At 48.0% G+C, this 25,288-nt stretch overlaps 2 protein-coding genes and 1 long non-coding RNA gene across 44 annotated transcripts in view; 1 reads left to right on the top strand and 2 right to left on the bottom strand.

Annotated features, from left to right (window-relative positions):
- The window catches only part of PTPRD (protein tyrosine phosphatase receptor type D), a 1,533,354-nt gene that overhangs the window by 186,816 nt on the left and 1,321,250 nt on the right, over nucleotides 1-25,288 (top strand). The gene's annotated exons all lie outside the window — the stretch shown is intronic.
- On the bottom strand, nucleotides 8,563-14,771 carry LOC143841157 (uncharacterized). Of its 2 annotated transcripts, XM_077345029.1 has the most exons (5): nucleotides 14,650-14,771; nucleotides 14,402-14,528; nucleotides 14,154-14,280; nucleotides 13,802-14,032; nucleotides 8,563-13,717 (listed from the first exon to the last, which is right to left on the bottom strand). In XM_077345029.1, the coding sequence occupies exon 5, from the start codon at nucleotides 13,676-13,678 to the stop codon at nucleotides 9,086-9,088; it is 4,593 nt and encodes a 1,530-aa protein (XP_077201144.1). In that variant the 5' UTR covers nucleotides 13,679-13,717; nucleotides 13,802-14,032; nucleotides 14,154-14,280; nucleotides 14,402-14,528; nucleotides 14,650-14,771; the 3' UTR covers nucleotides 8,563-9,085. The 2 variants fall into 2 exon arrangements, with proteins under 2 accessions (XP_077201144.1, XP_077201143.1); XM_077345028.1 differs by having other exon boundaries at nucleotides 8,563-14,032.
- LOC143841829 (uncharacterized) lies at nucleotides 16,364-19,937 on the bottom strand. The gene is made up of 4 exons (XR_013232876.1): nucleotides 19,764-19,937; nucleotides 17,771-17,861; nucleotides 16,634-17,449; nucleotides 16,364-16,507 (listed from the first exon to the last, which is right to left on the bottom strand). It is a non-coding gene; the product is annotated as an uncharacterized LOC143841829 (long non-coding RNA).

Here is a 25,288-nt window from a genome sequence, read left to right as displayed (position 1 = left end):
TCTCCTCTAGGACTGACCGGTTTGTTCTCATTGCAGTCCAAGGGACTCGCAAGAGTCTTCTCCAGCGCCAGAGTTCAAAAGCCTCAATTCTTTGATGCTCGGCTTTCTTTATGGTCCAACTTTCACAGCCATACATTGTAACTGGGAAGACCATAGCCTTGATTAAACTCACTTTTGTTGGCAGGGTGATGTCTCTGCTTTTGAGGATGCTGTCTAGATTTGCCATAGCTTTCCTCCCCAGGAGCAAGTGTCTTTTAATTTCTTTACTGCAGTCCCCATCTGCAGTGATCTGGGAGCCCAGGAAAATAAAATCTGTCACTACCTCCATTTCTTCCCCATCTATTTGCCAGGAAGTGAGAGGGCTGGATGCCATGATCTTCGTTTTCTTGATGTTGAGTTTCAAGCCAAGTTTTGCACTCTCCTCCTTCACCTGCATCAACAGACTCTTTAGTTCCTCTTTGCTTTCTGCCATTAGAGTGATATCATCTGCATATCTGAGGTTGTTGATATTTCTCCCTGCAATCTTGATCCCAATTTGTGACTCATCTAACCCCGCTTTACTCATAGTGTGCTCCGCATACAAGTTTAAATAGGCAAAGCGACAGTATACAGCCTTGGCAAACTCCTTTCTCAATTTTGAACCAATCAGTGATTCCATGCCCAGTTCACACTGTTGCTTCTTGACTGGCTTAGGCCCATTATGCACGGAGTGGAAGGTCTGCATTCGGGGTGGAATGGCGGCGACTAAAATCACCAATTATGCACACTGCAGGTGGCAACCGGGCGCAGAGGCAATGTATACTGCCGGAAAAGCCCAGTTAGCTAGATGCAGAAGAAAATGGAGCTTCCCGGGACCAGGGTGCAACCAGAATTGGCTCCCGATTAGCCGCATGCATAATTGGATACTCTGGGTTTTGCCACCATTGCGTTCCATCCCGTGCATAAGCGGTTTGCTTTGCTTCTTCCTCCTCCGCATTCTCCATGCCGCCGTTTCAGCGGCCGTGCATAATAGCCCATATAGGTTTCTCAAGAGACAGATAAGATGCTCTGGTATTCCCGTCTCTTTAAGAACTTGCCACAACTTGTTGTGCTCCATACAATCAAAGACTTTAGCGTAGTAAGCAGCAGCAGAAGTAAATGTTCTTCCGGAACTCCCTAGCTTTCTCCATGATCCAGCGTATGTTGGCAATTTGATCTCTAGTTCCTCTGCCTCTTCAAAATCCTGCCTGAACTTCTGGAAGTTCTCAATCCACTTATTGCTGGAGCCTAGCTTATAGGATTTTGAACATAACTTTGCTAGCATGAGAAATGAGTGCAATGGTGCGGTAGTTTGAACATTCTTTGGCATTGCCCTTCTTTGGGATTGGAATGTAAATTGACCTTTGTCTATCCTGTGGCCACTGTTGAGTTTTCCAAATTTGCTGGCATATTGAGTGTAGCTCTTTTACTGCATTGTCTTTTAAGTTTTTGAATAGTTCAACTGGAATGCTGTCACCTCCAGTAGCTTTATTATTGCTCAGTCTTCCTAAGGCCCATTTGACTTCACATTCCAGGATGTCTAGCTCCAGGTCAGTGACTACCCCTTTGTGGTTATCAGGGATGTTAAGCTCACTCTTGTACAGTTCTTCTGTATACTTTTGGCACCTTTTAAAAATCTCTTCTGCTTCTGTAAGATCCCTACCATTTTAGTCCTTTATCATACCCATCTTTGCATGAAATGTTCTCTTCATATCTCAAATTTTTTGAAGAGATCCCTGGTCTTCTCTATTCTATGGTTTTCTTCAAGCATACAGTATTTGTTGCCCACTGTGCAATGTGCATGATTAACTTATAAGGCATCTCAATTTCCAAAGAACACACAGTTGTATGAAAATGATTTTAACAGCGCTCATCTATTTAGAAAACCCTCCAGGTGAAAGGCAGCTGTTCACTTAATGGGATTTCTCTGGTTTATTCTTGCCTTGACATTGGCAATCCTAACTTACTTTGTCATTCTGCCTTATCGGGAGGCAGTTGAATTTCTTAGATGTCATTGTTGACTGGCAAAGTACAAAGATAATAATTCTGATTATGCCTGTTCTTTCACTTATTATTAATCACATAAATAAAGTTATGTCTTATGTACTTTTGCAAAAAAAAGAAGAAAGGCTTTATTTAATATAAATTATATATTATATAAATTATATAAATAAAAAAGGCTCTCACCCATGACTGTGATATAAACAGATGCACAAGTATAAGACAAAAGAAGAAAACTTACCTAATTGATATCTCAAATAGACATGAATAGAGATGGGCATGAAATAGCTCACAAACTAAAGTTTGTGATGAATTTTGAGCACAGTTTGTCCTTCAGAACATGAAGTTCTTGGTGGGTCAACCAGCACAAATTTTCCATGAACTTTCAAGCTGGATATTTGTGCTGGTTAGTGGATAGAGACATTTTCAGATAGACTCAAATAAAATGTTTAGCAAATTTCAAAGCAATGGAGGAAGAAATTCTCCAGCCTTGGAAAAACTGTTGTCAATTTCAAATTAGTCAAATCAGTTCCAAGTGGGGGTTTTATATGTTTTACAGGGGTTTCTAGATGGGGTTTTATATGTTTTACCGGGATATTATATTGTAATCCACCACGAGTCTCTAGAGAGTGGTGGGTTAAAAATCTAATAAATAATAATAATAACAATAATGTATTTTTCTGTGTTGTTGACTTTTTACATCCCTTCCACATCTACTACCACAGACTCAAATGTTTTCAACAACAGGTATGTGTGTGGTGTGGGAGGGTTTGTTTAATAGTTTAGAGTAGACCTAATATGTGAAACAATGTTTTCAGTCTCAATAGTGTACACCTTAGCTTTAGTAAGAATATGTAACATCAATTTGCTAAATAACAGATCTAGTAATGCCTTTCATACTATTAACCAAGTTTTATATTGTGCACATTCCTTTTTCTTGTATAAACACACTGCCCTTATTAAGAACTGAATCTTAATGTCAAAATGTATGTTTATCTTACAGTAAATCAATCTTGTTTTCAGGGATTTTCTGGTAAAAATGATATAACATTAAAAACCCACTTTTAATATTACAGACTTGAATTTATATCAAAAAAAAGTTGTCTGGCACACAAATGTATATACACACACATAAACCAAGTTGCTCTGGAAATATTTCTAGAACACAGAATAAATATTCTTTCTCTCCAACTAAAGGGTTTAAGAAAACAGAAAGGTTTAAGAAAATGTTTAGTGAAAAGAAATCCACAGGAGGTTTTCTTTGGTTATGCTAATTTTTATTGTTATTCTTTATTAATATGAATATACATGACAATAAAAGAAGTTTACTCTACTCTTTTCAGGAAACATGGAACATATTTGGAAGAAACTCTAGTTTCTCTTCAGATCGCATAAATCTTTTGCCTTTTACTAAAATTACAGATTTTTTAAAAGAAGGAAATCATATTTGTGTGGAAAGAATTGAATTGTATTCCTCTGGGATGTGGGCTTGATGGAAACAGAGGGCAGTTAGGCCATGCAGAACTGTTTAACTTTAAAATAGCGTAATATAGTCTGTTCATTCAGTAATGTTAATGCATTATCTTGAAGCCTGTGTCCTACAGAAAGAAAATGACTTCTTACCAACATAGTTCAAATGGGGGGGGGGGGGGATTCTTATATCCAGATTTTGAAAAAGTGTTTTATTATTGAGATGGAGATTAATTCTTCCTTCATGTTTCTTCACAGATGCCCCTAAAATTTAGCTCTTCAGTTCTTGATTGTTTTTTTCTGCTTAAGCTATTAGATCATCCTTGTACATTATCATGTGAGATTATCAAACACTCGTTTCTTCTAGTGCCTCTTTTTTTTCCCCTGCCAACACTTTACCACAAGGGCTGCCTATGGCTGGCTACTGGTGGGAGATCACAGGAAGTTGGGGTCTTTTCTTTTTGATGTTATGATGTCTCCATGATGTCACTTCCAGCATGATCTGGATGTTGTGTCAGGGCAACATTTTAACATTCATACAAAATTCTGTGGTCTAACCATCTAAGTGATGCTGGACAGCATGGGTGGAGGACAAGATTTATGTATCTCACTGAAACAGAAAACAGCACTGATGATATCAGCAGAGGTGTGTGAAAAATCCTGTTTCCTGGCTTTAACATTCAGTTGAAAGCTTGCCTTAGCATTACGAATGTGATGCCTGGGAGTTTCAAGTCTGTTGTGTAGGAATAACATCATAATAAGATGCATGCAGTGAAATTCCAAGAACACTTTCCTGAGAGCAAGCCCCAATGAATACTCCTTAGAAGTATTCAGATTGTGCTCTCATTTACTTAACTAAAGACTATTTAAATAAGCAAATTGAAAGTTACATATGAAAGAGAACAAATTACAAAACAGTTGCCTAAATCCAGAGCATTTGAGGACTAGGTTGTCTTGTAAAGTAATCCATAACCAGTTGAAAAAAACAGAGCATACTTTGCCAAATCATAGTACAAAAAACAACAACTCTGCAGTAAATATTACTATTGAAAAATTCAGTAAAACACAACAGAACATTCTAGAATAGGTCTGAAGGAAAAAACTGAAGGCAGAGCCCAGCAGTGTTCAGATAGTCTGGAAGTGGTTTGGGTAGCTCTAAATACATAGTACATATACTTCCTATTGAGTTGAAATGAAGTATTTTTAAAAGGCTGGTGTGTGGAGAAGATACTGGTTTTCTCTTTATAAACAGTGGGTCACAATCCATCTCCCGAGTGGCTCGGGAAGGCTGACTTGGGGCTTAGTTGTGTCAGCTTGATCTCTGGTCCAACTCCTCCCCCCCCCTACTTTGGCTCCCCTTTCATTCCACAGTTTACAACCAGCCAGCACATATGCTTGTTCCCCATATCCTGGGGTTTTCAGAGAAGCACCTGGAAAGCCTGCTGTGAGTGCAGCTGGGGAAGGAAACTAGGTGTCTCCCAAGTTTGCACCTAAAAGGTCAAATGCCCCTCTGGTGTGAACCAATATTCCAACTTGAACATCCCCACCCTATTTAAGGCTGGGGAAAAACATCCCTTCTTGTCTCTGTCGATGATCCCTGTTCCTATCCCTGCGTGTTCTGTTCTGGGGGCTCTTTCAATAAAGACTGTTTTCATCTACGCTCTATGAAGTCATGTTGGACTTTTGTCTAGGAGAGGGTGTCTCCCCTGCACCAGAACCCTTGGTTTGTGACACAGTGGCCCAAAGGCAAAAACCCAAGCTAATTTGGTGTTTTCTGTTGGTTGGGCAATTATATAAAAGACTTTTTAGCAGTGTAACACAGTGTAGTACAGCTACACGTACTCTTATTCCCTCTTCATTTTTGGGCTTCAAGCCCTATCGAGAAAGAGGGAGAGATGCATGCATGTCATGGATGGAACTACCCTAGTGTTATGTGGCTTGCCACCAGAGTCTGCAGCTTGGAACAGATGCTGTGAGTAGACAAGCAGCAAATAACAAGAAAGCGTTATTAGGTATAACCCCCACCAATAATATCCCCATTGTATTTATATCATTTAACAGGTTTAGCTTTGTACTATTTTAACCATAAAGCTGGTTTCAAAAAGTTTCCATAGTAACAACAAAATGTATGCTTGTGTCATTAACTTACTCTTATAACTGTTCACTTATTAATGCAAAATTTTACAAAGCTGTTGTCTGTTTTTAAAAGCAAAGACATTAATCACTTCCCCTGCATATATTGCTGTGTTAGTTAAGTTTTCACTGTTACATTAATCCAGCTTTAACATTCAGCTCCAGCCACAATGTAAATTGAAGATATGCTGAGATTGTGCTACTGCCACTCTAGATTACTGTTAGGTATTGTGTTTTATACAAGAAATTACTATAGTGTATTGTATTATCTACAGATACAGCACACACACACACATACCCCCAAAGGACTGTGCTGAGATTAGGACTGTGAAAGCTCAGGAAAAACCTACTTTACAAGTTAGTTTGGGTTGTATTTTTCAAATGCTTTTGGATAAAATGTCAGAGAAATTCCTATATGTAGCAATGTAGTATAAGAGGTTTGTTTGGGGTTTTTCTTTCTTGCCATTGACTGTTTAGAACTCAGTTTATAAGTGAAAAACAGCAAGTATTGTACTGGCTCAGATTTTAATGCTGTATAGGAACTAATAGAAAGGAAATAAGATTTCTAAATCTAGACTTTTTGTCCATAGTGGGAATATGGATTTAAATAGGAAAAATCAAATGCATCATTACAGGATGGGAGAGACCTGTTTTGGCAGTAGTATGTGCAAAAAGAGTCTAGGGGCCATAGAAGACCATACACTGAACATGAATCAGCAGTTTGACTCAGGCTAATTCTGCTCAGTGGTGGCTGCACCAGGCCGCTGCCAGTGTGTTGCTGTGGACTTGCATGCTCTGCAGCAGTCAGTGTCCTCACAGTGGACACATCTTAGCAGGACACCTGGTGTCCTGCTTAAATATGTCTCCATGGGAAACAAAGCAGCAGTGGAATAGTTCCACCATAAAAATGAATGCCCTAGTCCACCCTGCAGCATGGCAAAATGCCCCAAACCCAACCAAAGCATTTCTTGTCCCCTCTGGGGACAAGACCTGGCCCTTCCCTCTCCATATGGGCCTGCTGCAGGGCAGACCCTGTTGGCCCCCACAGTGGGCTAAGGGAATTTGGAAGAATCTGTGTTTCTTTAGCTCAGGGCTTCTGCACCAGGTCCAGAAGGGTGGAAGCCTGGTAGCAACATCATGTGGAAGTGGGGATTTTCCCTGCTTCCCTATGACTCCCCTTTTGGTGATATGATAGCCATCTTCAAGTACTTGAAGGGCTGTCACTTACAGAATGAAGCAGAATTGTTTTCTGTTGCAGATTCAGAACCAATGGGATGTAATTAATTCAAAATAATTTTGACTAAACAGCCTGAAGAAGTACCTGACAGTTAGAGCAGTTATTCAGTGGAACAGGCTTCCTTGGGAGATGATGAGTTATCCTTCTTTGGATGTCTAGATAGCCATCTGACAGAAATGTAAGTGGATGGACAGAAGGGATTGTGTCAGTGCTTGTGGCCATTTTTTTTCTTTGCTAGGGATATACCTATTGCAACTTTCGGGTCAGGAGGTGAATTTCTTCCATGCCAGACTGGCCATGGATTCTGATTTTTTTTTTGGAGGGGGGAGGATCATCTGAGCATGGAATTGGGGTCACTGTGGGTTGGCAGGTAGCTTTGAATTTCCTGCATTCTGCAGGGACTTGGACTAGATGACCCTGGAGGTACCGTCCCTTCCAACTCTATGATTTCTGTGCAGAACCATCCTTGTAGTCTCCCAGGATACATCCAGGGTCATCTAGTCCAAGTCCAAGTACTGGCTCTACTTTGCTTCTGAGAACTCATGAGATTGGGTTATACCACCATCCTTTCCAATAGTGATCTATTAATGCACTGTTCAGCTAGCATCCAGGCTGAATACTTCCAAGTTTCTATGACAGTTGGAAGATATGAGAGGCGTCAAATTCATATGCATTGTTATTGTGCTGGATAGTGAAGGGAACAAGGCAATCCAATTTCATGTTCCCAAGATAATATACTACCTCTATTAACCATGTTAACATTAACAAATGCATACATATCTTAGTGGAGAATATGTGAACAAAATATTCTTAATGCTGCTTCTAACAAAATACTTCTGTATCCTGCAGTTTTAAAACCATATGTAAAAAAATAAAATCAGATAGACTTGCATATAACAACTCCACTGGTCTACATAGTGTTTTCATAAAATGTAGAGAGTAAATTTACAAAGCTATCACCATTCAATATATTAAAACAGATATGTTTTCAGACTCTGGCTAATGGTTTTATGTGCCCCTATTAAAAGAAGCTATAATTAACTCAGGAATAAGATTAGATGTATATCCATGGCCTTTATATGTGTATGTATAAATATCTTACTTCATGAAGATGTTATGATAGCTGTTCTGCCGATTTAAATTCATCTTGGCCTGGGCATAGTCTCCATCCCTTGCCACCATCCAATATTTTCCTCACACAATCATACTCTGAAACTTACATCAGTCTTACAGCTCAATTGGTCTGTTTTTAAAAAAAATCCACGTAATTATCTTACTCTGAACTGTATTCTTCTCATTTGGCTAGTTCAGTACAAACTAATCAAAAGGGAGGGACTTCCCCAGAGGTAGGAAGAAGTGCAATAGGATATATGGATCAGGAATCTCAGATAAAGTGTTAGGAGTTCCCTGACCAGCCAGGGAATGCTATGGGAAGGGCCATCTGGAAGACAAGGAGAAGATGATGACATATGTCCTGGCATGGATGTGCGAGGGAACTGGTTGGAAGCAGAACAAACAGCCAGATATGGAGAGATCAAGGAATTAAAATCCAATTGATTAACTCTGATACTTCCACACAGACATATATTTAATATTTCTGGTTGTGTGGAAAGGTGATCTAGAAATATATATTACTAGATTTAAAGCCCGTTGTACGTTTAAATACAACGGGCGCTAGAAAGTGTAGATTTGAGAGTGCTGTTGGTGGCTGGGTGTTTGTGCAAGTGTTATTGGAGGTGTTTGTGTAGAGTGAATGGAAGAGGTTCAAGGAAGTGGAGATATATTTGGTGAGAATGTGTAGTAGTGTTTTGTTAAGGAGGGATTAAACTTTTGGTGTTGAAAGGTAGTGTATGGCTATATTGTGAAGAGGCTGAGTTGGAGGGTGGTGGACTTATGTTGAGGTGGTTTGATGTTGCTTATTTTTCTGTTTTGTTTTGCAGTGTTTCCGTCCAGCCATGTTGGTGGGAGTGGTGTGTGTGGAGGTCCAAGAAGAGCAGGTTTGGTTGTTGAGACCAATGAAGTACTTTGGAGGCAACAGAGTATAATAACAATAAATGATGAAATAAAGACAAATGGGCTGAAGTGCATTTTGTAATCAGAAGTTCTTTATTGACATTAAGGATGGGTTATGATTTGTTGCTGCTGTGTGTCATGGAGGAGTGTAGTGTTAGAGGAATGATATTGTTGTGTGGATATTGTTATGCTTTTGTTGTTGAGGATTGGCTGTTAGTGAGCGGAGGTGGGATGGTCAGGGGAGAGGTCAAGAGAGCTTAGATGTGGATGTTGTTCCTGTGGCTGGTTGTGTGTTTTCTGTATTAGGATTTCTGGGAAGACAATGTTTTTGGTGAAGATTTGGTCTGAACCCGGTAGTAACATGCCTTGCTGTGGTTGTGAAGTCACGTGTATGTGGAGGTCCTGGAAGCGGCGCACTCGGGAAATTGCAACGTATAGCTGTCCATGGCTGAATACAGGCTCCTCAAGATGGAGGCCAACTTTGCGGAGTGTTTGTCCCTGAGATTTGTTAATGGTCATTGCGAAGGCAAGTTTTACAGGAAATTGTAATCGGCAGAGAGTGAAGGGTAAGTCTGGGTCTTTAGGTGCTAATGTGATGCGTGGTATGAAAACGGTGTCTCCTGAGGCTGATCCAGTGGCAATCCGTGCCAGAAGTATGTTTGGCCGGAGATCAGTAATGATGAGTCTGGTGCCATTGCATAGGCCTTTGTTAGTGTTCAGATTTCGTAGGAGTATCACAATGGCTCCAGTTTTTAGAGTTAACTGGTGAAGAGGCATGCCGGTTGGGTTTAGGGAGTTGAGGAATTCAATGGGGAAGAAGATTTCTGAGTTCTCTTCATTCTCGTCCTCAATGGAGTCTACACTGTAGTATGTTGTCACATTGCCCTCCAAACGACGAAGAATGCTTGCGTTGAGGGTGTCGACATGGGAGTTTTTGGGACAGAGAATGGCTCTGTCTGTAAAAGTGTGGGTTTGTTCTGCGGTGAACTGTGTGCCAAAAATGTCTGTAGCCAGGTCTTGTGTAGTGATAGTTTGTCTTGGGATTTCTACCATGTCTTCTGGAAGTGGTGGCGTGATGTCATGTGCTCCATCTCCAATCTGAAGGATCCATTGACTGAAGGCAGGATCTGTGGCACGTACATTGACAGTCAAGGGGAAAATGTTGAAATGGGTCCAGAGAGGATGGTGTTTGATGGTGGCCTCAATGGTGGTTGTTCTGTTTCCATGTTTGACAACCGGGAGTGTTTGCCTGAAGTCTCCTCCCAAGATGAGTAGTTTTCCCCCAAAAGGTTTGTTTGAAGACATAAGTTCTTGGAGTAGTCTGTCAATGGCAGTGAGGGCTGCTCTTGGTGCCATGGTGGCCTCATCCCAGATAATGGCAGAGGCAGTACGTATAAGAGTGGCGTCCCTTGAGTCCGGAGAGATATTTGAGGAAGATGTCTCTGTTAGTGGGGGGAGGAGTTTGAATTGGTTATAGAATGTCTTGCCCCCGGGGAGTAGGTTTGCTGCAATGCCTGTAGAAGCGACAGGCAAGACATGTCCTCCCAGTCCTTTGAATGTGTATATTAGAGTTGTGTACAGGTATGTTTTGCCAGTGCCTCCTGGTCCATCAATGAAGTAGCAGCGGTGTGGGCATGTGTTGTCTTGGCTTGCATCCAGAATGCTGTTGTAAGCAGCAAGTTGCTGGGCATTGAGTGTTGCAACCATCTGTGTAGCAAGATTGTGGTAGTGTTGTGGCGTGTGTTCTTCTGGTGGTGTGTTGATGATTGTTGGTGGTGGTTGGAGTCCTTTTTTTCTACATGAAGATCCATTGATGCGCAAAGTGGTATCAATGTCAGTCAGTGTGCGTGCAAGACAGGTAATGCAGTTGTCAGTATGTTCTTGGCCATGTTGTGTGGCATAGTCCTCCCAGAGTTGTGTTTTGTAGTTATCAAAGAGCTGCTGAGGTCTTGGGACTACCCCGTAGATAAGGATGTACGCAAAGAGGTCTCTGAGAGCGTGTGGCATGGTGTATAGTGCAGCATCAGCCATTGTAGCATCCCAGACATTGTCATCTTGTAGCAGGCCACGTTGAAGTGCTGCCTCCTGGAAAGAGGCACATTGAATGCCATTGTAAGTTCTAATGTCTTCAAAGCTTGTAGCGCCAGGGATGTGTAAGAGGAGGAGTCGTAAGCAGTAGCGTTCTGTATCTGTGGCGAAGTTGACAGAGTACATACGTCCAATGATGTTTGTCGCCTGCCGTTTGCGAGGAACCCATTTCCGGATGTCTTTTTGAAAGATATATGTTTTTGGGATGTCAATGTAGAGGATGGAGCGTGCCTCTTCGTGTTCTGAGTTTAGCAGGAACCAAGCCGTGAGCATGGTGTCTCTCTGTGCATTGCTTTCCACAGTGGCGGGGTTTGTCTGAAGTGTGCGCGCATCAAAAATTACAGACTGGTAGTCAGGCAGGTGTACAGGTAGGCGTACAATGCTGTGTGACTGCGCATGGAGATTGTAGGAAAGGAGGCGCCACATGGCTTCTGGTGGGCTGACATACCGGGAGTCAACATGCATCTTGATCTCATCGTACCGTTGGTTAGTCTCTGTGAGGCGAATAGTGGCACAGTCGTAGCCTTTGTAGATATATTTGAAAAGGTATTTAACACTCTTCACAGAGGCACAAACCTCAACATTGATGTGGCAATTATAGCGCAGGAGTAGATATGGGTTGTAGGGGACAACCCATCTGTTATCTAGTGTCGCTCCACGCACGGCGGCTGTTCTGCCATTGTCTCTTCGGCGGTATAGTGGGTAACCGTTCTGGTTAGGTTGTGTGTCTTCCTCGAAGGATTTTGGGAAACGTTTGCTGCACTTGTCCTCCTTCATACAGGGAGCATATCTGTACTTGTCGCCACATGGCCCATGAATCATGTGTTTTGTAACTGCTGCATATAAAGCAGGCATCTTCTGTGGGTCTGGGATCTCAGCACTGACAATGAGATCGATGATGTCTGGTGTGTGTGGTTTGAAGGGCTGTTTGAGGAGGAGTAGGAGATGGGCATGTGGGAGGCCTCTTTTCTGGAACTCAACCACATGCACTTGAGCAACTGGGGTTCCGAAGATATGTCGTCGCATCAAGTCATCAAGCAGTGATGTGAGCTTCAAGTGGAACACACGGGCAACAATGTCTGGTCTGTTTTCTGCTGGCTGTCCTTGAAGGTTGTCCTGGATTTCTGGCCATTGTGGGTTGCAAGTCATTGTAATGAATAGGTCAGGCTTACTGTACTGTCGGACAATAGCCATGGCATCTTGATAGTTTTGCATCATGTTTCTTGGACTGCCCTGGAAGGAGGATGGTAAGATGATAGCAGTGCCTGGTGGGGGAGTGTTTCCTGTGGCTTGTTGAAGGTGGTCCATGAGTCCACGGTAATTCTCCGCTCGTAGAGTATTCTGATTCTGGCGTAGATAATTGAGACGGTTGGCCTCTGTTTTGACATAGGCATCAACAATGTATTGCTGAGTTAGTTTGCCCGCTGCAAGAAATGGATTAAATGTGTCTCGGACGGAAAGACGGTACTGGTAGTACTGCATCTGAGTGACACGTGTGCGTGGGTGTGCACTCTGTTGGTGGAGTTGTGCAATTGCTCTAGGTCGCTGTTGGAGGGGTATATCTATTCCCCAGCTTTGGTCTCCTAAGGGGAAAAGTAATGGGTAGACCATGGGCTCCAGGTTTGGATCGAGAATGGAGATCCGCTCAGTACGTGCGGGGTGATCAGTAGATGGCCTGCGGCAGTGGATGAGCAAGTCGCGATGTAGAGGTGGGCATCCGTCATCAGCTTCAAAGATGATGGCAACCTCATTAGACCAAGGGACATTGTAACGGCGTGGATCATGTTCCCTGTCTTGAAGGATGGCCATGGTGACAGTGGATGGTGTAGCATGTTTTTGGCGAGCTTCTTGGATGCACTCCTGTTCGACTTCATAGAGCATTTTGCAGGCCTGTGCAAAAGGGTTGTTTTCAGCCATGAAGTTGCTGAGTTGTTGTAGGAGGATTGGGTTACATGACTCATTTTCAGGTCGTTGAAGTCGTTGGTGTGCCGCTTCCAGGGAATCTAGAATGTAGAGCTGTGCATATGAGCGTGGTTCCCCAGTGTTTGGATGTAGTGCCCCGGCACGGTGGTAGATAGTTCCACATATCCTAAAGCAGTATGGCCCATGGCGAGGTGGGGCAGCAATAGAGGCACCCATGGATGCAAATGCCAATGAACTGTTGATGGAGCGAATGTTGGTCATGAAGTTGGTGGCGTGGTCATGTTGTCTGGTTAGGAGGTCATTGATGAGGGTGGCTGTGCGAATTGGTGGCAGGTCAACAGCTCCCTTAGTGCAGCATGTTGAGTAGTGGTGTCCTTGGTGTTTCTCTCCAGGGAAGTGTTTTGCTTGGCAAGATAGGCATGTCTCTGTGAGGTTTCCAGAGCAGTGTGGTTCCGAGGTTGGTAGGGTGCCGGGCATGGTGAAAGCTAGAGGTAGATGTCCTTGTATAGTGGGGGCAAGAGGAAGTACAGGAGCATTGTGCTGAATGTCCGGGGAGTTGCGTGGATTCTTGTCTGTGGATTGTTCTGTAATGTGTTGCTGTGTAGTGGTAGCTGTTGGAGATGGTTGTTGGCTTGTAGTATGTGCAGCACAGCTTTGTCTGCGTCGTTCACTGCGCCATCTATAGGTATCAGCAGTCTTTTGTGGATTGCGTGACGCACGATATCTGCGGTTGGAGGCGGCATGAGCATCTGTAGATGTCTGTTTGTCACTGCGTTGACGTTTCTTGCGTGGCATGGCTACGTTAGTCTTATCTGACGGATGAGTAGGGGATGCCTGTTAAAGGGATGAGTGGTTTGTACTTTCGGAATGGAATGAAGGGTGATTGAAGGCAATGGATTGTGGTTCATGTGTCCTTACCAGTCAAATGGCGTTGCTGTTGCACAGGATGTGATCAGAGTCGGTTTGCAGGATGTGAGAAGACTGTCAGTAGCAGGAATGTGATATGGTGGTGCAGTAGGTGGAGGTGCAGGTAGGTAGGAGATGCAGAACCCCCGTTTCAGGGGGTGAGTAGGAGGTCGGAAGAGTGGTGGGGGCAGGAGTCTTGGTAGGCCGTAGAGTCGCTGGAGAGGCTGGCAGGCACACAGGCAGCTGTGGAAGGGAGCCAGAAGGGGAAAGGATGAGGGTGGGCTTGGGTGTGGGGAGGGGACAGTTTCCGTAGAGGAGGGAAGAGAGTGGGAAGCGTGAGGGCTGGCACGTTAGCGGTACTTACCAAGAGGCTTGTGGGGAGGATGCAGAACCCCCGTTTCAGGGGGTGAGTAGGAGGGCAGAAGAGTGGTGGGGGCAGGAGTCTTGGTAGGCCGTAGAGTAGCTGGAGAGGCTGGCAGGCACAGAGGCAGCTGTGGAAGGGAGCCAGAAGGGGCAAGGATGAGGGTGGGCTTGGGTGTGGGGAGGGGACAGTCTCCATAGAGGGGGGAAGAGAGTGGGAAGTGTGGGGCATGGCACGTTAGCGGTACTTACCAAGAGGCTTGTGGGGAGGATGCAGAACCCCCGTTTCAGGGGGTGAGTAGGAGGGCAGAAGAGTGGTGGCGGCAGGAGTCTTGGTAGGCCGTAGAGTAGCTGGAGAGGCTGGCAGGCACACAGGCAGCTGTGGAAGGGAGCCAGAAGGGGCAAGGATGAGGGTGGGCTTGGGTGTGGGGAGGGGACAGTTTCCGTAGAGGAGGTAAGAGAGTGGGAAGTGTGGGGCCAGGCACGTTAGCGGTACTTACCAAGAGGCTTGTGGGGAGGATGCAGAACCCCCGTTTCAGGGGGTGAGTAGGAGGTCGGAAGAGTGGTGGCGGCAGGAGTCTTGGTAGGCCGTAGAGTACCTGGAGAGGCTGGCAGGCACACAGGCAGCTGTGGAAGGGAGCCAGAAGGGGCAAGGATGAGGGTGTGCTTGGGTGTGGGGAGGGGACAGTCTCCATAGAGGGGGGAAGAGTGGGAAGTGTGTTGCCTGGCACGTTAGCGGTACTTACCAAGAGGCTTGTGGGGAGGATGCAGAACCCCCGTTTCAGGGGGTGAGTAGGAGGGCAGAAGAGTGGTGGGGGCAGGAGTCTTGGTAGGCCGTAGAGTACCTGGAGAGGCTGGCAGGCACACAGGCAGCTGTGGAAGGGAGCCAGAAGGGGCAAGGATGAGGGTGGGCTTGGGTGTGGGGAGGGGACAGTCTCCATAGAGGGGGGAAGAGTGGGAAGTGTGTTGCCTGGCACGTTAGCGGTACTTACCAAGAGGCTTGTGGGGAGGATGCAGAACCCCCGTTTCAGGGGGTGAGTAGGAGGTCGGAAGAGTGGTGGCGGCAGGAGTCTTGGTAGGCCGTAGAGTAGCTGGAGAGGCTGGCAGGCACACAGGCAGCTGTGGAAGGGAGCCAGAAGGGGCAAGGATGAGGGTGGGCTTGGGTGTGGGGAGGGGACAGTCTCCGTAGAGGGGGGAAGAGAGTGGGAAGTGTGGGGCCTGGCACGTTAGCGATACTTACCAAGAGGCTTGTGGGGAGGATGCAGAACCCCTGTTTCAGGGGGTGAGTAGGAGGGCAGAAGAGTGGTGGGGGCAGGAGTCTTGGTAGGCCGTAGAGTAGCTGGAGAGGCTGGCAGGCACACAGGCAGCTGTGGAAGGGAGCCAGAAGGGGCAAGGCTGAGGGTGGGCTTGGGTGTGGGGAGGGGACAGTCTCCATAGAGGGGGGAAGAGAGTGGGAAGAGTGTTGCCTGGCACGTTAGCAGTACTTACCAAGAGGCTTGTGGGGAGGATGCAGAACCCCCGTTTCAGGGGGTGAGTAGGAGGTCGGAAGAGTGGTGGCGACAGGAGTCTTGGTAGGCCGTAGAGTAGCTGGAGAGGCTGGCAGGCACACAGGCAGCTGTGGAAGGGAGCCAGAAGGGGCAAGGATGAGGGTGGGCTGGGGTGTGGGGAGGGGACAGTCTCCATAGAGGGGGGAAGAGAGTGGGAAGTGTGGGGCCTGGCACGTTAGCGGTACTTACCAAGAGGCTTGTGGGGAGGATGCAGAACCCCCGTTTCAGGGGGTGAGTAGGAGGGCAGAAGAGTGGTGGGGGCAGGAGTCTTGGTAGGCCGTAGAGTAGCTGGAGAGGCTGGAAGGACACAGGCAGCTGTGGAAGGGAGCCAGAAGGGGCAAGGATGAGGGTGGGCTTGGGTGTGGGGAGGGGACAGTCTCCATAGACGGGGGAAGAGAGTGGGAAGTGTGGGGCCTGGCACGTTAGCGATACTTACCAAGAGGCTTGTGGGGAGGATGCAGAACCCCCGTTTCAGGGGGTGAGTAGGAGGGCAGAAGAGTGGTGGCGGCAGGAGTCTTGGTAGGCCGTAGAGTAGCTGGAGAGGCTGGCAGGCACACAGGCAGCTGTGGAAGGGAGCCAGAAGGGGCAAGGATGAGGGTGGGCTTGGGTGTGGGGAGGGGACAGTCTCCATAGAGGGGGGAAGAGAGTGGGAAGTGTGGGGCCTGGCACGTTAGCGGTACTTACCAAGAGGCTTGTGGGGAGGATGCAGAACCCCCGTTTCAGGGGGTGAGTAGGAGGTCGGAAGAGTGGTGTGGGCAGGAGTCTTGGTAGGTCGTAGAGTAGCTGGAGAGGCTGGCAGGCACACAGGCAGCTGTGGAAGGGAGCCAGAAGGGGCAAGGATGAGGGTGGGCTTGGGTGTGGGGAGGGGAGGGGACAGTCTCCATAGAGGGGTGAAGAGAGTGGGAAGTGTGGGGCCTGGCACGTTAGCGGTACTTACCAAGAGGCTTGTGGGGAGGATGCAGAACCCCCGTTTCAGGGGGTTTGTAGGAGGCTTGGAGAATGTTGGGATTTTAGATGTATGGTGGAGAGGCGGGCAGGTACGTAGGCAGGTGCGGAATGGATGCAGTAGTGGGGACGCTTGTTAAGAGGGGTTGTGATGAGCTTGCAAGGTGCAGAAGATTGGCGGGAAGGTGTTAGGATGCCGAGGGATGGGGAAGCAGCAGTAGTCACTGAGGAGTCTGTGGAGACAAAGGCAACTATTGGGGCAGAGGGTATATTTGTAACGGGAAACGCTTGGAGGGAGTAGGATTGTAGGAGATTTGTGTAGTAGGGTCAAACAGGTGCAGGCTCATAGGCTGCAGTGGAAGGGAAACAGGAGGTTTTAAGGGCGGTGTTGTGTGTGTAAGAGTTGTTGAGTGTGAAAGGTTTTGTGGGCAGGCTGCTATGGAGGAGGAAGTTCGGAGTGGTATTCACGAAGTAGAGAGTCTGTAGGGAGGCCTGATTTGTGGTGGAGGTGTCTTCACAGTAGCGCAGAAGGATGATTGAAGCAGGAGAGTAGGCAAGTCTATCTGTGGAGGAAAGAAAGAAGGGTAAGAGCGTTCCGTGTATTGTGGTGGTTTATGAGCAAGTGTCAGGTAGGCATGTGGTGGGGAGGGGTATATAGGAGAGGCTGGGAGAAGGGGAGGGATGTGGGAGACAGTGTCGAAATTGCTGGATGTATGGTAGGTGTGGCTTCAGGCAAGCAGTCCAAGGAGTCTGCCAGAGATGCAGGTCGTGTTCTCCTCGTTGGAGTCACAGGATGATGTGGTTTGCTCTGTAAAAGGAGAACAGAGGTGTAAGCAGGAGAAATATCAGGTGTGTAAGGGGTCGGGGGAAAGATAGGGAGAGTTATTTCAAAGAGTAGGGAATAGTCACTGTTTTGGTAGGTCTGAGTGGGAGAGAGGTAGTGCTGGCCATGGATGTGGGCATAGTGGCAAGGAGGGCAGCAAGGGCACTGTGGGGTTTTGGGTGCTTCAGATGGGTGTAGAAGGATTGCCAGTACCCAGGTGTCCTTGTGGGAGAAGTGCTGGTGGGGAGGCAGTATTGCAGTCTGAGGATGGTGGGAGATGGAGCAAATGATGGCAGCATCACTCACCGAGGGGGAGCGTAGGTGTTTGTAATTGTGGTGGTAGCAGGATGGTCTGGAGGCTGATTGACGCTGGAGAGACTGGCAAGCAAGCTGGCAGCTGTGGAATGGGCACAGAAAGAGCAAGGATAAGCAAGGATTAGGGTGGAGGCACACAGGGAAGTGTGAATTGGTCATGGGAGAGGCGTAGCAAGTGTGGTTTTGTAGAGACAGGAGGGTCTGTATGGAGGAGGGCAGGGAAATGTTGAGAGGGGCAGGAGTGAGAGCAGAATCATGTAGGAGGGAATGTTGGTGGGAACCTGGTAGAGGGAGATGGCAGGGGGAAGACAGAGGTTGAAGGGGAGAATGGCTTGAACGGAGGATGCACAGAAGAAGAAGAAGAGGAAGAGGAAGAGGAAGAAGAGGAGGAGGAGGAGCAGGAGGAGGAGGAGGAAGAGCTGGGTCTTAGTTGCCGCCATTATCTATCCAAAGGACTCTCAAAGCAGTGTACATTTACCTCCCTTTTCCTCTCCTCACAACCGATACCCAGTGATGTGGATGGATGAGGTGGAGAGAGCCCTGACAGCATCGCTTGGTCAGAACAATGTTATGTGTGCCATGGGAAGGCCAAGTGCACCCACCTGGCTGCATGTGGGGGGGTTGTAGAATGAGACCTTGCAGGCCAGATTAGAAATCTGCAGTCCTAGGATGTAAGGAGGTATGTGTTGAGAGCCCCCCACGCCAGTCATCTGGTGAAGTAAATGAGGCAGGATGTCTGAGGGAGACTGCGTGTTCTTGGAATCAAAGGAACCTGCCATTAGCTGGAACCAAAAGATGTTTCAATCTATGCATGGAGTGGCTTGACCTCATAAATTTCAACTCCTGATTTAACGTGACTTGTACCCAGGACATTATTCCGAGGTTTGTTTGGTTTTTTGGGGGGGAGGGGGGTATTATTATTATTATTTTTAAAATGCCTTGAATGCCATTGCAGTTTTTAAAGTCAAAGTGGTTTCCTAATCCTTCCCTCAAATTCCATGGGTGAGCCAGCAGCCAAAGTTCTTCAGACAGGAAAAGAGGCAACTCAGGCAGGAGAGGGCAATAAAAACGTAGGGTAAAATTTGTTTGTAACACAGGGAAGTGGTTTTCATGTCATTGGCCCAAGGTAACCTGCATATTGTAACCTGCATAGAAGTCTCTATCTGAAACAGTAGTTTGTACTTGCTCTGAAAAAACACTAATTGGGCAATGGTTCTCTATGGCAGGTACACGTATGCCCTATGAAAGCATTCCCAGAAAGATGCTAATTAAAAGCTGTGTAAATCATAGAGGAGATAGCTTGATCTAACTGTATTGTAAGTTTAGCACTGTGTATTGGCAGGATTCCTACGACTGTTAAAGCCATATCACGTAACCTAACCTCCAGGCCCAGGGAATTGTGCAATGTTTGTGTCTTATGTATCATCAAATCCTGCTGAAGCAAATGCTTACAGCAACCAGTCTCAGCAAAGGCAGGTGTCATTGGTTTTGGCTTTGGAGATTTCCATGCATGCAACAATTCTTCCAACAGCAGTGAAATCATGTTTTATTCTCTCAGTGTGCACAAAGTACAAACAGTTGTATCCTCACAGGGATGGGGTATGAGCTATTGCAAGTAATATGGTAGGAGATGGGAGCAAGTCACATGATCCACAAACTTATCTCTGTGATCAGGTAAAGGGGCAGAAGAACAGTTCTGTCACAGTGCTGCAGCTGTGCATGTTGCTTTTTGAGTTTTTTTCTTTGTGTGTGTTTTTTTTTCGCTTTCGAGGGCTGAATTAACACCATGAAGATGCAGTTTTAGAAGGCTGAATTTATGCTTTAGAGCTGGAGCCCTCCCCCCCCCCCCAGCTTTGCGAGGAGGCTGGCACAGGGAGGCGGAGTAGCAGGTGACAGCTGGAGGGAGGGGAGGAGAGAACAGGAGGCTGTGGGATGTTTGCTCGACTATGGGCATATACTGGGTGCAATTTTAAGAGCTACATACATTTGAGTTGTCTCCCTGGCTGTTTGTCTGTCTTCTTTTGTGCAGCGGAGGTGTCGCAGGAGGGGAGGCTTGACTGGCCACCTGAGACCCGCGCAGGGGAGCATCCCATGGCTTGGGACCAGTCCCATGGGCCACAATCGATCCTGCCCTTGCGGCCAGATGCTTCCCTCCCCCCCCCCTGTCTACCAAACCGGCATAAGTGTCAGGAGCCCAAGCCTCCTGTTCTCTCCTCCCCTCCCACCAACTGGGAAGCGCTAATCCACGTTCCCTTCCCCAGATGCCGTGGAAAACAGAGGGGGGGGGGCTTGACTGGCCGGTTGAGACCCGCGCATCCCACGGCTTGCCGTGGCACCGACCATCCATCCAGGCCCGTTCCCCTCCTTGACCGGGTGACAACGCAGACTGGCCAAAGCCCGACAAAGAGAGGCAGCTCTCTGCAGATCTCCCATGGTGAATCCTGCTCCTGGGCTCCGGAGCACGGGTAAAGCGGCTGCAGGACACTTGCATCGATAGAACTACGTCAGCGAGCCGCCGGAAGCATGACAGGGGCCGCGGCGCCATGGCCCTGAGCCCCCCCCCCCCCCCCGCTTAAAGCCAGACTTCTTGCAGGCGCCTCCCAGCAGCCTGGCTGCCAAAAGAAACAGGGGCGAGCAGCAGGGAGCGAGCCAACTCAAATATGCATACAGTCGAGTCTCACAGCCAAGAGGTCTGGCTGCCTTCTCCTCGCAACTGTTTCAGTGGCCGGTCTGCTGGGATGCGCCCGCAAGAAGTCTGGCTTTAAGCGGGGCCGGGGGCTTGACCCGCACATCCCACGCCTTGCCCTGGTACTGAGCGTCCAGCCAGCCACCACTGCCCTCCCCCGTGCCTCTACAAGCCCATCCCCCTCCTTGAATGGGCGATAGTGCTGACTGCCGAAGGGTTGACAAAGGGAACCGCTGTTCCGTGGATCTTCCACAGTAAATCCTGCTCCTGGGCTCCGGAGCGCACCCAAAGCGGCCGAGGGACACTCGCACCAACAGAACTACATCAACAGCCCACCGGGAGCATGACAGGGGCCGCGGTGCCATGGCTCTGAGCCCCCCCCCCTCCTTAAAGCGAGACTTCTTGCAGGCGCGTCTCAGCAGCCCGGCTGGGGAAAGAAAGAGGGGCGAGTAGCAGGGAGGGAGGGAACTCAAATATGCATACAGTTGGTTTTCTCGGTGCCTGCTCTTCGCCCCTGTTCTTTTGGCCGGCCGGGGTGCTTGGAGGCCCCTGCAAGAAGACACTCGCACTGACAGAAGCATGACAGGGGCTGCGGTGCCATGGCTCTGAGCCCCCCCCCCTCCTTAAAGCGAGACTTCTTGCAGGCGCGTCTCAGCAGCCCGGCTGGGGAAAGAAAGAGGGGCGAGTAGCAGGGAGGGAGGGAACTCAAATATGCATACAGTTGGTTTTCTCGGTGCCTGCTCTTCGCCCCTGTTCTTTTGGCCGGCCGGGGTGCTTGGAGGCCCCTGCAAGAAGACACTCGCACGGACAGAAGCATGACAGGGGCTGCGGTGCCATGGCTCTGAGCCCCCCCCCCTCCTTAAAGCGAGACTTCTTGCAGGCGCGTCTCAGCAGCCCGGCCGGGAAAGAAAGAGGGGCGAGTAGCAGGGAGGGAGGGAACTCAAATATGCATACAGTTGGTTTTCCCCTTGCCTGCTCTTCGCCCCTGTTCTTTTGGCCGGCCGGGGTGCTTGGAGGCCCCTGCAAGAAGACACTCGCACGGACAGAGCATGACAGGGGCTGCGGTGCCATGGCTCTGAGCCCCCCCCCCCTCCTTAAAGCGAGACTTCTTGCAGGCGCGTCTCAGCAGCCCGGCTGGGGAAAGAAAGAGGGGCGAGTAGCAGGGAGGGAGGGAACTCAAATATGCATACAGTTGGTTTTCTGGGTGCCTGCTCTTCGCCCCTGTTCTTTTGGCCGGCCGGGGTGCTTGGAGGCCCCTGCAAGAAGACACTCGCACGGACAGAAGCATGACAGGGGCTGGGGCGCCATGGCTCTGAGCCCCCCCCCCTCCTTAAAGCGAGACTTCTTGCAGGCGCGTCTCAGCAGCCCGGCCGGGGAAAGAAAGAGGGGCGAGTAGCAGGGAGGGAACTCAAATATGCATACAGTTGGTTTTCCCCTTGCCTGCTCTTCGCCCCTGTTCTTTTGGCCGGCCGGGGTGCTTGGAGGCCCCTGCAAGAAGACACTCGCACCGACAGAAGCATGACAGGGGCTGCGGTGCCATGGCTCTGAGCCCCCCCCCCTCCTTAAAGCGAGACTTCTTGCAGGCGCGTCTCAGCAGCCCGGCCGGGGAAAGAAAGAGGGGCGAGTAGCAGGGAGGGAGGGAACTCAAATATGCATACAGTTGGTTTTCTGGGTGCCTGCTCTTCGCCCCTGTTCTTTTGGCCGGCCGGGGTGCTTGGAGGCCCCTGCAAGAAGACACTCGCACGGACAGAGCATGACAGGGGCTGCGGTGCCATGGCTCTGAGCCCCCCCCCCCCCTCCTTAAAGCGAGACTTCTTGCAGGCGCGTCTCAGCAGCCCGGCCGGGGAAAGAAAGAGGGGCGAGTAGCAGGGAGGGAGGGAACTCAAATATGCATACAGTTGGTTTTCTGGGTGCCTGCTCTTCGCCCCTGTTCTTTTGGCCGGCCGGGGTGCTTGGAGGCCCCTGCAAGAAGACACTCGCACGGACAGAGCATGACAGGGGCTGCGGTGCCATGGCTCTGAGCCCCCCCCCCCCCCTCCTTAAAGCGAGACTTCTTGCAGGCGCGTCTCAGCAGCCCGGCTGGGGAAAGAAAGAGGGGCGAGTAGCAGGGAGGGAGGGAACTCAAATATGCATACAGTTGGTTTTCCCCTTGCCTGCTCTTCGCCCCTGTTCTTTTGGCCGGCCAGTTGGTTTTCTCGGTGCTTATACCGGGTTGGTGGGCAAGGGGAGGGGGGAAGCGTCTGGGCAGTAGGGAAGGTTTGTTCGTGGGCCAGGGGGCTTGAAAAGTTGGAAGGCGGGTGCACTTGCCGGTGCAGTCGTGGGTGGCGGGAGCCGGTGAGGCGCTTGATCAATGAGAGACCAGGAGCTTGCTTCTTCTGTGATTGTTCTGGTGGTGGCAGCCAGGACTAACGGCCGTTAACGGTCCTGGGGGGTGGGAGGTCGAGGATACAGTTTCGCGCCTTCAGAGCTGTTTGAACTGCTGGAGGCTCGTGACTGGCCCCTCTGCTGTCTCAGTGAGGAGAAGAGGCCAATCAGGAATGGTGCTGGTCGCGACTCCTGACTGGCTCCTTGGCCCCGGACTGACAGCAGAGGGACCAATCGGAAGTCGCTTCGCGACTTCCGATTGGTCCCTCTGCTGTCAGTCCGGGGCCAAGGAGCCAACAGGCTCCTTTCCTCATCCCGGACTGAGCCCACCTGAACCCCCCTTACTGCTTTATTTATACCGCCCCCGGCGGTTTACAGATAAATAAAAAGTAAAATATCTGCAACTACAGAAATAACGGGAAACCCCTTAGTAGATTATTTTTTACAACATTTAAAAAGCACAATAGACCTCCCCAAACTAGTAAGTTACCAATGTGTACACAGATGAGCCTCTTGTGGCGCAGAGTGGTAAAGCAGCCGTCTGAAAGCTTTGCCCATGAGGCTGGGAGTTCAATCCCAGCAGCCGGCTCAAGGTTGACTCAGCCTTCCATCCTTCCGAGGTCGGTAAAATGAGTACCCAGCTTGCTGGGGGGTAAACGGTAATGACTGGGGAAGGCACTGGCAAACCACCCCATATTGAGTCTGCCATGAAAACGCTAGAGGGCGTCACCCCAAGGGTCAGACATGACTCAGTGCTTGCACAGGGGATACCTTTACCTTTACCTTTTTACACAGATTTTTCTCAATTACTGACAGTGAAAAACTGGGCTAAGTATTCTGGTTACACAAAATGCTTGGCAGACATGTATCTCATATATGCCTTCACTGCTTAGATAAATAGAAATTTAATTATGTTCCTGGAAAAAAAACAAACCCTCTCTGTCTCCCCATGCCTTTCAGCTTCTCTAGTTAACTTGACTGATTCTTCTAGGCAATTTCTGGCCATATTTCTGGTGACGTATGAATGACACCATCTGAATCTCCTTTGTTTCTTTTTTTTCACCTGAGTACTAGTGTTTCTCTTCTCCATTCTTAGGTATTGCGAAGATCCTGAGGGGAAAAGAGCAAAAACAACAACAAAAAAATTAGTTAGGAATTTCATATTTTATATGCTTCTATTGCAAGTGTTATTTGAAGTTAAGTTATAGTCTACTTATGGCAACCCCATAGGATTTTCAAGGCAAGGAACTAACAAAGGTGGTTTGTCATTGCCTCCCTCTATGTAGCAACCCAAGATTGATGATTTCACTTCCAAGCACTTACTTCACAGAGCTCCCCCTGCTTAATTTCCAAGAGCTGATACATTCCTAATGGCGTCAGCAGAATTCATTTTTGTCAAGATAAAGAAGAAACTAGATCAATAAATTAATTATAAGATTATTTTAATTTCTACATCTAAGTTTTATATGCATGGGCTGCCCTACTACAAGTCCTTTCATACTGTGTGGGTGAAAACTGCAGATCCAGGAACAATGTTTCACACTATTATTTTTTTTCTTCTTCACATTAACTGACCAGTCTTCAGCATCACCAGACAGAATTGTGAACCAACAACTATTCTCCTGACATGGCCTCTGGCATAACTCAAAGCAGGCCTAAGGTTGTTCTAAATTAAACTGGATACAATAGTCCCATGCAGACCATGCAAGATGTCAGTATAGCATTTCTGTATCTTCTAGAATGCTGCTTTAATTCCCTTTTTGTGTTTTTATTTTTCATTGAGGGTACAAAAAGAGTACCAATGAGAGTCTGCTCACCTTCTGCTGCTTTAAAGGTGTATAGATTGTGGGGTGATTTGCTTGAATCAGTGTGGCAGAGACTTAAAGGGAGGAATGGGAAGAATTGCATTCATGGTAAGGCAATGGATTAACATGGACACCAGACATATCTGCAGAGCTTTGCAGATTTGTTGCAGATTTGTCTCAAATCAACAACAGCATGCAAGACTTGTTCAGGTTAGCTGCTCCAGAGAACATATCCCATTCACTAGAATTCAGAGTCATTTTCTTCTTGTTGGGCTCAGGCCACCTGATAAGTCTCTGTTTGGGATGAGATTTGAGCAAGGGACTTTCCAGATCCCAGTAAACAGTACGGTCTTTTCAATGCTTTGTATTCTACGGTCCTGTTCAATGAAGTCTAAAAGTTTCAAGTATAGGGAGCCTTCTCCCAATGATGGGCTGCCCCTGAAGACAGTCTGGAAACTGCAGCTGGTTCAGAATGTGTCAGTCAGATTTTCAGTGTCTAGCTTACTGAAACATATCTCACCCAAATACAATTGGCTACCAGTGTGTTTCTGGGTCTAGGTCAGGATTCCAGGTCCCATAAAGGGCTATCTTCTCTCATGTTTCCCTTTGAGCCAGCTATGGTTCTCAGGTTGCCATCTACTAGCTGTCCTCCCA

Source organism: Paroedura picta, chromosome 7, assembly GCF_049243985.1.
Source record: "Paroedura picta isolate Pp20150507F chromosome 7, Ppicta_v3.0, whole genome shotgun sequence".
NCBI lineage: Eukaryota > Metazoa > Chordata > Lepidosauria > Squamata > Gekkonidae > Paroedura > Paroedura picta.
This window is presented reverse-complemented; position numbering and strand designations above follow the sequence as displayed.